This window comes from Perna viridis, chromosome 2, assembly GCF_037379345.1.
Source record: "Perna viridis isolate PV_CMFRI_1.1 ecotype Kerala chromosome 2, ASM3737934v1, whole genome shotgun sequence".
In the NCBI taxonomy this organism is placed as follows: Eukaryota; Metazoa; Mollusca; class Bivalvia; order Mytilida; family Mytilidae; genus Perna; species Perna viridis.
Window position 1 is genome coordinate 35,640,923 of NC_142446.1, and position 14,861 is coordinate 35,655,783.

At 30.3% G+C, this 14,861-nt stretch overlaps 1 protein-coding gene across 2 annotated transcripts in view; it reads left to right on the plus strand.

Annotated features, from left to right (window-relative positions):
* The window catches only part of LOC148624828 (kinesin-like protein KIF28), a 43,315-nt gene extending 28,824 nt beyond the window's left edge, over positions 1-14,491 (plus strand). For both annotated transcript variants that reach the window (XM_088567762.1, XM_088567763.1), the window contains 10 exons: positions 813-961; positions 2,607-2,744; positions 5,431-5,566; positions 6,147-6,232; positions 6,983-7,051; positions 7,468-7,587; positions 8,473-8,562; positions 9,157-9,360; positions 9,914-9,970; positions 10,612-14,491. In XM_088567762.1, coding sequence (XP_088423888.1) covers positions 813-961; positions 2,607-2,744; positions 5,431-5,566; positions 6,147-6,232; positions 6,983-7,051; positions 7,468-7,587; positions 8,473-8,562; positions 9,157-9,360; positions 9,914-9,970; positions 10,612-10,695 — 1,133 coding nt within the window. In that variant the 3' untranslated portion in view covers positions 10,696-14,491. The remainder of the gene's footprint in view (positions 1-812; positions 962-2,606; positions 2,745-5,430; positions 5,567-6,146; positions 6,233-6,982; positions 7,052-7,467; positions 7,588-8,472; positions 8,563-9,156; positions 9,361-9,913; positions 9,971-10,611) is intronic.
* Positions 14,492-14,861: the final 370 nt, after the last annotated feature.

Here is a 14,861-nt window from a genome sequence, read left to right on the forward strand (position 1 = left end):
TTAAGTTCATTAAGATATCGGTTACAGAGTAACACCTTATTACTGGTAATTCAACTGAATGGTAATTGCAGTAGAATCCATTTGATATTCACAAACAATTTTAAGTTCCATCTCTTTGTTCACACTTAATGGTACATGAATTTTCAACACAATTTATAAACATATTTTTAGAATGAAATTTTTTCCCTTCATTTTCTGAGAAGTATTATCCTAAATCAGTTTAATTGTGTGGTAAGTAAACCTCTTACTTAGATATTGTTAGGGAATCCCCATGTTCTACACTATTGTATAACTTTTTTTAAAATGGACATAGTGTACCCATGCGTAATCATGTTCTGATATTTTAGTTAAGGTAGAAGTTTAGAAACAAACATTTTGGAGCATTCAAGCATTTGCGTGGTAATAAGAAGTGTATAATTCCGTGCATGAAATATGACATTTTTAGGATTTGTAGATAGTAAAAAACAAAGTTTTTTTTCTGTAGTTGTTGAATGGTTGCGTTTTTTAAAATTACTTTCCCTCACAATCTTTTCAGTGCATGTGCTTTATTTCATCAATAAAAGAGTTACATGTAGTTTATAAAAATTACAGTAAAATCTTTCTAAACCAAACCCTGAATAAAATCTGAAATTTACTGAACATCTTTCTAAACTATATATCTTGTGAAGTCCATTTAAATCTTTCCCAATTCATTTTAAAACTGTGTTAACCACACACCTTCTAAAAATAGAATTAATCTGATATTGGTCTGGTTTGAATAGATTTCACTGTAACAGGGCAGCATTCTATACCCAGTTTATTATTGTTTTCAGATGATGTTGTGTTACAAGAAGAAGTTGTACAGTTACTACCTATGGTCAATGAAGCTAATGCTATGTCTGAAGAATTAACGAAAAATGTGACCTTTGAACTGGCGTTGATTTCTCCTCAGGCTAGGGGTCTCAAAGAAGGGAAAACAGAGGTAATGTTATAGTGGAAAAATCTAATTTTTCTATATGATACATTCACAAATTTGTAGGGAAGGTATCACTAAATAACAGAATTAATTGTCTTTGCAACATGGTTATTCTAATGTCTGGGACCCTCAATATATCCTTTGTTCAATTATTTGGGTCCTGGACCTTCAACCCTTTTAATTGACACTTTACTTAGAACATTTGACTTCCTTTAAGTAGACCCTTGGTGTGAAATGTGGAAAAATCCAGGACCTTCCACACTTGAAAGTGAATTTGAATTCATGAGTGATGGATTTCACAAAAACTCATAATTTTAGATTCTGTTAATACAATGGATGAATGCATTGTGAAATAAAAAATTAAACATATATACATGTACAACTTTTTTTCCAACTTACAGCAGAATATCACAGTTGTGGGAAATGATTTATTATTTCTCTTTTGGGCTTTAAGTCAAATTCCTGTACATTACCATGTGTTATAAGAGAAAAAGGTTCTTACTCTTGTCCTAATCGAATATCTTAGATGTGAACAGAACTTATTAATTTAAATCTTTTTTTATACCACACTTGGCGGGAGCGGGGGAGGGGGGGAGTGTAGGTACCACTCCATAAGCACGATTCCTTACCTACTCAATAGAATTTGCTGAAATTTTTTCTGAATGTTAGGAACTATATGTGAATGTTAATGAATGACAATAACAAATGACAGTCACTGTAAGAGGAGATTTTCCAGCTTATAGATTTAAGAAGATTTTATTCAACTCTAAATGTGTGATTATGAGCTTGATCACTGTATTTCTTATATGATCAGATAACTTTAAAATGCAGCTACATGTATTAACATTTTTTTTCATTCTGCCATGTTCATGCCAATGACAAAATTTGCTGTTTGTACATTGTCTTACTATTTCTCTACAGTATGAACAATAATACTAATATAGATTTTTTACTGTGATGAAAAGAAATTATTTTACTTACCTAAGTCAGAATATTACTATCCCTTTGAAGGAAGACTATCACTGTTTGTGAAATGATGTTCAAACTCTAAACAAACTATCATGAGAATTTCAAATACTTACATTTTCCTGCAAAAACACAGGCATGTGTTCCTTGAAAAGTATCTATACATTTTGCATTCAAACTTTAATAGTTTTAGTCCAGGATTTGAAAAGAAAAAATGTGTTCATTAAAATATCCTGTTCTCTTTAATCATATATGATGTTTCCATTTAAAACCGTTAATTTTTTTTATTTAAAAATGTAGGCATTTAAAATAATCAATTATATAGTTTGAGCTATTGAAGGGATGGGGTAGGTACATATTGATTTTCCAATTGTCCTAAGCAAAGTATTGAAATGCTTCACAGTTTTATGCAAATTAAGTGTTGACATAATGTGATCATACTGCAGGAATTACAACATAATAACAATTTTTTGTTTATAATCTGCATGCTTTTTTAACATGTAGTTCAACCTTGAAATTACCTGCATGTAGAAATGAACTTTTTCCTTGCCTTCTTAATTTTGATGCACACTTCTTAGTTAGACTAATGTTTCATCTAGATAATACTTCCTGTAATTGAAAACTTTTACTTCAAAAAAAGACAGATTAAAAAATTTACTCCATCTTATTATGTTAATTTTCCCAGGTAATGGTGAAAATGACCAACCCTAAGACTGGAAACGAGTGGATGTGGGATAGAAATAAATTTATTAACAGGAAGTTCTTGATGCAGGAGATGTACCAGAACTATATAGAAGGAGAGGATGATTGGGACCTCCCAGAGGTTTGTTGAAAAAAATGTTGTTTTTGTCACAGAGAAATCTTCCTTTTGATTTTTACCTGTATGTACAGTCGAACTTCACTTGCTCGAACTTGGATGGCTTGAACACCCAAAATTTTTCGAACACAATTCAAAGTACCAAAATTTTCTCCTATATAATTAATATAAATAACCTTGGATTCCTCGAACTTTGATTTCTCGAACACTCAAACTGACTAGTCAGTCCGTTTGGTAATAAATCTTAGAGAATAACCCTCAATAACCCTAACTCATCATTTTGTCAGCATGGGTAATAAAAGGTGTGAAAAACTGAAACCCTATCATTAATCAGTGTCATTTTAGTTAAAACTGCAGAATTTGCTCAGTTCTGATTGTACTGAATTCTGCTGATTCAATGAAATAAGTTAGTAGTAATGCAATTGAAGCAATAAATGTCAATAATACCTACAGAATATTGTGAAAACAACATTTTTTAAATCAATAGCTCTGATCTAATTACTTCCGAGGATCGCTGACAGGCATTCACCTGGGTTAAAAATACTTAAATCTTTGTAAAAAAATAACAATAAGGGATACACAGGTAAGCATGGGTCTTGTTTTCATTTTATTTCATCTACTTCTTGATTAGTTTTCAAATAAATAATGACCATATTTGAGCCACATTATGTCACAATAGGTAAATTTCAAAAGTATCCTTGCGTTATATTCAAACTTTTTTTCTTTTACTGCTTGAGTCCGTTGGTCTTCCTTACCGTTGAATAACAACTTTCACTTTGCAATCAGATTTATTATTAAAGAGGCGTCCCTTACAGCACATGGGCGGATTAAGGTCAGAAGAAGTCACATGCGTACAGATTTATCTAGGTTGATTTTTTGTCTTGCAAGACAACAAATATATAGACACCCATTTCATGTATTTAATGCATTTTATTTGTGGATATCAAATGAAGTTATACAGGAAAAGTACAATTTAGTAGAAATAATTCAAAGTTAAGGTATATTTCAACAGAATCAAAAATTTACGAAAATGACAGCTAATGCAGTTTTAATTACAGGTAATATTTAAGTCATCACTAATTAGGCAGTTTTGATCTTAACATAGTACTGATTGCAGTTCGAGAATGTTCCAAAGTCGGTATGATGAAAGCATCACAGAAATCGGATGAAAACAAATTATTGACCAAGGATCTTGAACTCTGAAAGTTTTTAGAAGCGAACACAGCATTTTTAATGACCATAAACCAACATAATCTTCCGAAAACAAATGAAAAAGATCCACGAACTAACAAAACTGCTTAGCAAGTAAACAATTTATAACAACAAACTCGAACTCGGACCGGCAACGGAAGAAATCTGGAAATATATAAACTTCAATTTCTCGAACTCCTGATAACTCGAACACATTTCAATGGTCCCTTGGAGTTTGAGCTACTGAGGGTTGACTGTATCTACCGATAGAGGGTTTGCAATTGATTTTATTGAAGAGTTTTTCTCTTATAAAGTACTTGAACTTTGTGATTGGAGACCTTATATCAGGTGGATTAAATTTAAAGCCAGCTTTGTTTTATCTCAGTAGCCTTACTACATTCTATGAATACTAGGTTCTATGTTTCATGTTATACTGTGTGTGCTTGTTTTATATTTTAATATTGTACTAAGTGTCAGTAGAACGTTTGTCAATAAAGTATACACGTGCACATTGTATTATTTACAAAACTAACACCTCAATAAAAAGGCTACAGAAGAATTGAAAATGGCCTTTGTTAAGAATGTTTTATCATTAAGAAAGAAAATCCTATTAATATTGCAAAGGAGTAGGTTTGGTAAAGCCTTTTTTTTGTCTTTGTATTCAATGTTATGAAAGATTTGTTTTGGTCTATACTAGTTAGTTTATTGGAAAGGATAATTGTTGTAGTAAATACATGGCAGCCGATTTTGGCAATATCATGAATGTTTTTGACCTAATAGCGGTCAAAATTAACACAATATTAGTGAAATCTTCAATTTTGTTGCATTTTTGCACGTTTTTTCGATGGTTTTTGCCTTAAAAACGTAAGTGGCCACATCTGTGTTTATCCAAAATATTGACATGTATGTTGTATCTTTCAATACTACACAATATATATAGATAAAGAATGAACACAAATGCGGCCACATTTTTTTTTCACAAAGACGGTCAATGATATGCTGAAATATTGAGATATAATAGATTTTTCATCATTTAGGCTATTTTGTTGGTGCTACAATGACAAGATGCTTTTCTGTTTTGTCCTAAATCTTAGCAAACTAGTTGGTGTAAGCACTTATGTGTATTAAAATGATAAAAATTGTTATTTTGAACAATTTCAAATTTTGTGGCCAAAATGGGCCATATCCGAACCTTGTCCTTCCTGTATGCTGTACATGTTTCAAGGAGTAACCTTCCATCAGCAGCATTAGAATCAATGACATAGGAAAATAATAAGTAATGGGAAAATGCAGAACCTGAACTTCATAAAAATAACAGATAAATGTAGGATGATGATAACTATTGCATGAAGTCCTACAGCTGTTATTTTCATTTTCAGGGTTAAACCACACTGTGGTTGAACTTAAGCCACCCCACTTAAAAAATTGAAGGGGGTTACCAGTTGTTAACTTAGATATTTGTACTTTTAGTTATTGCAGGAAGATGCTGTGTATATTTCAGGATAGAGATCCATTTTGGGAGCCAGCTGATATAGAATTACTGTTAGGAACAGTTCATCTTCATCTGATGTCTATAGCTCACAAACTAGATGTTGAGGAAAATCTTACTATCACAAATTATAAAGGGAATGAAATGGGTGAGTTCAGTGTCAGTCTGTTTAAGTTTTTAGAGCCATTACAGATTTATCATTGCCCTGCAAACAAAATTCTGTTTTGGGGTATATACAGGAATCTACCTCTCAGTCTGTCTGTTGTTCTGTCCTTTCCTCTCTCCTTTCCTTTCTCCACATTTCATGTGAGTGCCACTCCTCTTAAGACACTCTTTGGATTTTGATAAAGTTTTATAGAAAAGGAATGCATCATATGTAGATGCCTTTGATGAAAAATTATTGTTTTTGGTGATGCTTACAAAGGGAATTAATCATAAGGATTTTACATATACAACATGATTAGCCCAATTTCTCTTAAATCCATTCTATAAATTTTGATGAAATTATATAGGAAGGTTAAGCATTATATATAGATGTCTAAATGAAGATGAATAATCATTTTTTGGGTTTGACATGTTTTAACAGAATTGAAGCTGGGGTTCATATTTTTGTTAACTTTCTCATATTATTTCAAGTGAAATGTTATTCTTATTTTAAGCCTGAAGAATGTCCTTAAGTAAGGTTCTTTCATCATTTGATTATATTCATGAAATGTTCTATTTTAAAGGTCATCTGGAGTGTGCTATAGAACCTTGCAGTGCCAAAGGAGGGCCCCTTCCAGAGGATGACTTTGTTGACAGCCCTGAAGAATTGGTATGTTAAAACTATTTTTGAAAATAATTTCTATTTAGCTTCTGATAGTGAATAAACTACTGTATTTTAAACTGGTTCTATATAAACTACCAATTAGAAAAAATGTTGATGAAACATAAATTGATTATTGAAATCTGTCCAATCTGAATCCTTCAAGGATTGGTTTGATTAAGACATGATTACTAGGTGTTTATTCATTATTTTTGACCATATTATGTTATATAACAACTTTAGGTCAGTTTATGCCATACAAACCCGGAATCATTTTATGAACAAGGACACCTTGGTCACATATTAAAAGTATTTTTATCATATAGTTTCTAATTAACAGACCAATTCAGAAATTCAACTATAGTCCTCATAAACAGGTTGTGCCATCACAGAATACTCCTAAAATATATCTTGACCAATCAGGGATGTCATGAACAATAGCAATCCCAGAATTCCATGCTGTTCCTTAATCTGTCTTTTTTATTCAAAGTTAAGAATAAATCATTTCAGAAAACATTGTTTTGTAAGAAGTTTTGAATAATGGACTCCAGACTAATTGTTGATGATGTCAAAAAACAAAATAATCTATTTTGCCAAAGAAGAACCAGGCATCCAGACGGTCAATTACAAATCAAATTACATGCATTGAAACTGCTGTGAAGAGACTTCAAAATCTCGTTTAGTCTGTTTTCACACTATTAGCTTTTATAATTGTGATATGATAGTTTGACATACATGTTTTTTAATTTTGCATTTCAGGTTGGACAAGAACTTCATTTCAATATGAAAATCAAACATTGCCGAGGTCTACCACAAAACATCGCCACTGTAAATATGTCATTTAGAATTTCTGATTTATAAAACATTTTCTTGTATCCAGGCAGTCTTTATAACAGTATTAATTAATCTGGTGAGACAGAGTGAAAAAAAAAGATTGTATTTTTACTACAATTGCTGAGAGAGGTTAAAAACATCTAAAATGTATGTTTAGTTTGTTTGAAAACTGATAACTATGAGGGAATAAATGGGATGTTCTTAACTTAGAAGTAAAAATGTGGAGTGATAGGTAGGGGAGCAATGAACATGTATTTTTTTTTCATGGAAATTTGGTTTGGTGCAGGAACAGGCAGAGTTGTGAACTAATTACTTATAGTTTGGACTGAATTGTTTTCATTCATAGATTTAGTCTTAGTATATTGCCATGCATGTGGCTCTAAATAGCTCACATCTACATGTATTTACAGAGTTTTTGCCAGTATAAAGTTTACTTAGACAATGAGTATGTAAAGACACCTGAGATTGATGGTATGAATCCAGACTTTACACATGAGAAAATGTTTCATTTTAAGCCAGTGACACAACAGGTTTGTTTTTGTCTTTATATGTAAATTTTTCAATATCATTTCAGAATATTTTTTAGCCATTCATACTTAAGGTCTTACATTCTACATATATTTTAGCCATTCATACTTCAGATCTTACATTCTACATATATTTTAGCCATTCATACTTCAGGTCTTACATTCTACATATATAGGACATCATTGACACTCTGTCCATTTCATGACATTTTTCTCAGTTGTCTGTTTGCCCTTAGTAGTTCAGTGCTGTGACATTTTGCCCATGTTAGTGTGTCATACCCCCTCCAAATTACATTTTGCAGAATTCATCAGTTCAAATATTTGTTTGGAATTAATTTTTTAGAGTTTGATATTTTACATCATGGTGAAATGGACTAAAATGTGTATGACCTTGTTTATGTGAACTAGAACATATGTATTCTAAAAATTTTGAATTTTGAATTCACAAGTTAACAGAGGACAAATTCCTCATAATGGTAGTCAGTGCAAATTTAACCTTTGATTGTGGACGCATTGAGAGCCTGATTTCCCTCTCACAGGAAGTTAACTTGTAATACAAAGCATAATACAAAGCAAGGATCTTTAAATGTTAATAGCTTGCATCTTAAAGTTTTTTGTTAAACTATTAAGAAAAAAATCCTAGTTGATGTAAAACTGTAAAAAAACATTATCATTTTAAAAAATATCAGTATATTCAACTTCATCCGCTTACAGGTTACTTTGCCTCATATTTTAAATATTTTTTATACTTTCTGAAAAATATGTAAATAGGTGAATTTGATTTAACATATGTACCATAAATGTATTTTGAAAAGGATGTAATATCTTCAGGTATTGTTACCATGGAAAAATAAGGAGTTAATCAAAGGGTGATTTAATATTTTGTAGTTGGTAGAATATCTGAAGGATTCTGCCATTGTTATAGAAGTGTGGGGTAGACAGAAAGGTGAATCATTGGGAACTACTGCACCAGCTAAAGTAAGTAGACCACACCACAATAACTTTAAGTAAGTTCAATTGTTGAGGACTCTTTCACTTTTTCAATTTAAAAAAAAAATTGCATCCAGTCTTATTAACAATTAGCCCTTCTGTTTTATATTTTTTCCTAGAAAAGTAAAAAATATGTAAAGTTAAGTTTTAATTAGACTGACACCTACCCAGTCTGAGGCTCTTATGTTTACCGTTTCCAAGAACAGCAACTTATTTTTTTCTTAGTACACATTTTCTTTCCCTACAATTTGCTTTTTATTATGTCATCTGGTGACTGATATTGAAACAATATTTTTTTCTTACTAGAGAAATTATTCTGAATATTTCCCAACACATCAGTTGAATGAATTCAATGAAAATTTTGTTAGGAACTAGAAACAGCCTGCATCCAAACTTGTAAATATCAGAAATCTTCCAGTTTCTATAGCTTTATTCTATTATCTTTTTTGAGAGACAAAAATTGTCAGTAGAATCTATACTCTCACAGTATGAAAGCATATCTCCAATATTATTGTAACACTTTTTGTGTGCCACTGAGGAAATTTAATTTGTTATATTAAATTTCACTAATTAATATTTCAGAAGAAAGAGCCAGTTAAGCTTGAGAAAAAGGTAGTTGAACAAGAGAAAAAAGTCATACCAAAGAACACAACTAACGATGCTGCTGGAATTGGTGCTGCCACCACTGCTAATAATGTAAAGAAAACTGATGATGCACAGACAAAGAAAATGGCAGATGAGGTCAACTTGTACAAGAAAAAAGCTGCTGACTCAGAAATGAAAGTGGTATGTAGTGTTTTAAACAGGCAAATATGGAGTTTAGAAAACCTGACAGTCTTGTATGATAGGATGCATTGTACATACATACCTGTATTTACTGAGTATTTTATTGCAATAGTGATACTGTATTTATTTGTGGGTATCAATTTTATATTTTCAAAATTTTATTAGGTCTGTTCCAGTGAAATACATGAGGGATTCGGGGGAGGGGGTGGAGGCACTTTTATTCTTTTTATATTAGTGGGTGTTCATGTCTCCTGATAAAATATGAAGTTCAATCTTAAACATCAATATCTTTTAATGGAACAGCCTTTAGTGAAATTTGTTTTATTTTAATTATTATTGTTAATTGATATAATTTTAACTGTATAACCTTACCAAACAAACAAGAGCTATTTTTGAATTGAAAAAAAAATGAAAGAATATAGTATTATGTAAAGATGAATTTTTAAACAAAGAGATACGAACCGAGTTTATTTTTTTACAATATTATTTTGTTGGGTTAAAAAGATTTATACAGTAGACTACAAAAAACCTCTTAATTATAATTTTTTTGTAGGATAATGTGAAGAGATTTTTAGCTAGCAAGAAAGGCCAAGGAGCTACATCAATAACAGTAAGTTTGTAAGACCCTGTATCACAGATACAAGTGTTTTATTGTGTACATTTTGTCTGTCTGTCATTATTTTTTGCAAGCAAAAAGGTCTCAATCATTATGCAAGGTGCTGTAATTTGGTTCATATATTAGTTACCAAGTGTGAATATTAAAATTTGGTCAACATGTGATATGCTTCATTTTTTGGTGCAAAATCACATTGTAAGAGTTTTGTGAGCACAATGTCTCAAAAACTTTACATTGTGCCAAACTGAAATTTAAAGTAGCTTATTTCAGTATAAAATGTGCTTTATTTTTTATTGTTCAAACGTGTAAATATCATTTTATAAACATTTCATTTGGGGTGAGGTCTTTTTTTACTCAGTCAGTATTCTAGTGTGAAGTTATTTCATATGTTACACACATGTATTGTATGGCTTTCAACCTCTGTCTTCTAAAAATTTCTGTTTTCTGCCACATTACATGTGCCTGTTGCTTAACGTTTTCTGTGGTTAAAATTGATATCATGCCAAGGCATTACATATCACACTATTATATTTATCACAGCCTTCTTTTAGTGATCTTTCTACAGATATAAAATTATATATCCAGTCAACTGTTTAACCATCTCATTCACAAGGTCACAAATACTATCATTACAGGTAGAAGAATTAGAGACTATCCTTGGAGGTAAAGTTCCGGCCAGTAGTGGTGGTGATTCTTCTAAAGCCTGTTCTATACAGTAAACCTGGTATCCAGGACTATTGCAATATTATTATGTTAATCTGGACTTTTTTCTATTATTGTTACTATTTTCATTATTAGCCATGTATATAATTTTTTGCCTCAGACTTGACTGTGATTTAAAAAAAAAATAGTTAACCTTATATATAAGTGCTGCAAATATTTTGATAAAAACACAATCAATACTTGTTTTAAGACAATCTTTGCAACTGTATTTTTGTGACCTGTATTACTTCAATTCAAAAACATTGTATTTAATGTCAGTTCAAGAATAATTTTGCATGAAATACTAAATCTGTAGTTGAATAAAAACTAGATAATCCAGGTCAGTAAACTGTAACTGTGAAAAGGTTATTTTTTGATAGTATAAAGCAATTTTTAGGCAATTGTCTTACATTGTTATTGAAAATTAAGTTTTCTTGTCATTCAAATTTTTAATAAACTGATTCATTCTGTAGAATATTATTATGACTAATACCGATTGTATTTTTGGAAAATATATATGAATGTTTTTGTAGTTTTTGCTTTATCTCTGAACTTGTCATTTTATTGTAATATAAATTTTTTCTCATATATTTTTTTTTACTAATTTTATGTATGAAAACTTTATTTAAATATGTAGTAGCCTCTTTATGGCCTCAAAACTGAATTAACTTTGCTACATATAGAAGCATGATTTAAATATCTTTGAAAACAACTCTTCCTGTATTAATTTTCTTGGATCTGCTCTGTATCATGAGCTGTTTTTTTACTGATTTTAGCATTAAAATTCTGGTGTGAAATTTTCTTGTACTTTTCTGTAGTAGAAAGTAACCAAATTTTAATTGTTAATATCTCCAGTGGTCAACTTCCATTTGCACTTTTATTTTTGATACATTTTCTATCAGGCCTACAGGCCTACTGATTTATTTCCAATCAAATATTTGTTTTGATTAAGACATGCATAAATCACTAATCGTAAGATTCTGCCTGGTTTTAAGACAGAGCCGTACTTAAGTCATTGGTTGTTATTGGATGAGGTACAGTAAACTTGTATCAGATTTTGTTGACCACATGTTAACACCCATGAAATCAATTATTTGGGGTGTTATATTCTTTTTAACATTTTTTGGTTTGTGATGGTGTACACCATGACTGTCTTGAAGTTAAATGTAAATAACATTAACGGAAAACTAATGTTTTTATTATATTAGATTTTTGTTTTACATATTGATCCTTGTAAATCTAATCAGAATCTAAACATGCAGTCGTCACTTTTATATTAATAAAAATTGAATTAAAATTAGGTCGCTCACTTGCAATGGTAACAGGTTTACTATCAACTGAAGATAGGAAGTAAAAAAGTGTCTTTAATTATGTTGTATTTGTAGTAAAATATGTCTAAGTTGTGTGATACATCTTAGAACTTATGTTGTCTTTGAACATCCTATTTCTAGATTTGAACATATTGGATGGTATTAATACTTCAAGTATATGTAGTTTGCTTCTTATTTTTTTTAACAGACCCCCCACCTCTAAATAGACATGTTTCAAGGTTCAATTTATAGTAATAACTAAAACTGCAAATATGTTCTTTTTACAGGATAACTATAAAAATATATACTTGATGTATGTTAGTCTGATGACTTTTGATTAGTTCAGTATAAGTTACATTATGGATAATTTTCACCATTTTTTTTATTATCTGAATTTTGTTGTCATATTTTCATTTAATATAAATCATCTTTATATAGAAGGAAGTTTAGTGCCTAATATTTCTACATTTTTACATTTTTTAAAAACATTTATATTTTTGTTAATATACATTGTATTTTTGATTTGTACTTAAAAAAAAAGTATTCCGTCCATTTTTTCACATTCCATTCTTATGGTTGTAGTATGGTAGATAGTAAATGGTTCCAGGTACTGGTATGACAAAAAATTTCTACCTCAATTTGATTATTAGATAGATACAGAGGGATCAGATCAGAATAGTTTTTGGTATCATTGGTATTATGTTAAAGATGTCTATGGCACTTTCCACTGTTCGGTAGTTCTTGTTTGAGTGCCTGTTGGTGTCATTGAAATCAAACCACTGTGGTATAAGCCAGTGACAGAATGGAAGTCAGTGTTCAGCTGAGATGTACCACACGATGGAAAGACCCATTTCATATTATATTTTGTATTATATTATTTTTAGTATATACTAGTTTTGTTTGAATTGAAGGGTGAGATACGCTCTTTAACAAACAGAGTGTCATGAAATCTAATGGTAAATACCACTAAGTATAGTTCCTATGTAAAATTCAAGAATATAGAACACTATCCATAGTAATGGTACATAGTACAGATAGTTAAACAGAAAGATTCTATATACTGTAAGTATTCTAGTTCTCGTGGTGTAGTAATATTGGCTATTTTCGTGGTGGACAGAAAAGTTTGAAAAATAGTACATGCAAAATTGATTTTTAACACTATATAGTGCTTATCCTTTTTTGAATATTGAAAATTGATACCTGGGAATATGTTCACTTGACAGAATCTGTGAAAATTAGCAACCACGAAAATTAATACATTTACAGTAATGTAAACCAACTTATTTTTGCACATTATGAAGTGTTGCTTATTTCACTGAAGAAAAAGACATGATCACAGAGACGTAGTCTCTTTATCTTAAAATTTATTTTTGAGAGTGTTAAATGCAAAATTAAAGAGCTGGAAAATTTCATTGACATCCCAAATTGCAAATATAAGTATCTGTATAAAAACATTGGTTCAGTATCCTATCGAGATCAATTTTATTGTTTATATCTCTTTTCATTTTTGTACGATTTCGTGTGTAGTTTTTAAGCTTTTTGATTTGAAGTTGGATGTCTTTTATATACTTATTTTATTATATCCCTTGTAGAAACTTTCACAAAATGCACTGGTCATAAAGTAGCTTTTGCAAGCTAGTAATTTACAGCATCTGTTTTTTTTTTTTTAATCTCTGTATTACTACTTCTTGAACAAATTTCAAGATCAAATATTAAGTAGGTTTCTGACATGCTTTCAAAATTAGATATCACAAGATTTCATTGAGAAATAAAATTTAAGGCAGCAAATTGTCGAGAATGGCTTTTGTCAGAAAAATAGTGAGGTCTACTCACTTACCAGTATTATGTAAAATGCAAGAAATTTGATTTCATAATTTGTGATTTATTTACAATTTCAACTTTATGTTTGTGATGGTTTGACAAATTTACAATTTTACAAATTTACAATTTACAATTTACAAATTTACAATGATTTCATAAATACATGGATGTATTATTAAATGGAATTTATCTGCCTACTTAAAACACTTGTGTTGTGCTGTTCCCATCTCCAGCATTGTCATTAGTTTGGTAATGTTCTATTAAAAATTAGTCACTTTGATTAAATAATGAATTAGAACTAATAGAAAAAAAAATGTCAAATTTTCACAATCAAGCAATTTGTATTGCCATTAAAAGAGTGAAATGTATCATGCATGCCATAATAAACTTCTTAAGTTTAACTTAAGTTTCTTCAAGGAAGACAATCCTAAAGGTATGACATTTTGACACTGCCTAGATAATCAAAATTTATGCCAATTGCTACATTAATACAGAATATTTTTATGTTGATATTAAAATTTTAAGAGGCTTTCTGTAATGTATCGGTACAATCTTCCCAATTATGTCTGTATATTGTAATCCTGAGAGAGATCTGTGATCTTTACATATATATATATATATATACACTTGTTCTGTTTTGTAATCATGTTCTTGTTGATGAATAAATTTCTCGTTATATTAAGTTCAGATTATTTATAAACAATGTACTTAGGAAGAATTGTTGCTGATGCAGTACCAGGAACTTTTTATCAAAATTGAATGCTAATATGAAACCCAGGAATTCATAATTCCACATACAAAAATTTGGAGAAACCATTGAAATTGATAGTCACGAACGAAGGAAGGTAATGTCACACTATATTGGCTGTATAGATGCACAAAGACATGTATGTCAATAACCTCAGTGACATGGGTAATATCTTTTACTTAAAACATCAAGCGGCAATGAACACTAGCTTGCTTTTGTACCTATCCTAATACAGCTGAAAGTTAAAACTAGCATTCACTATTAAAGAGTAATCAAGGGAACCAAGGTTATAGCAGTAATCAAA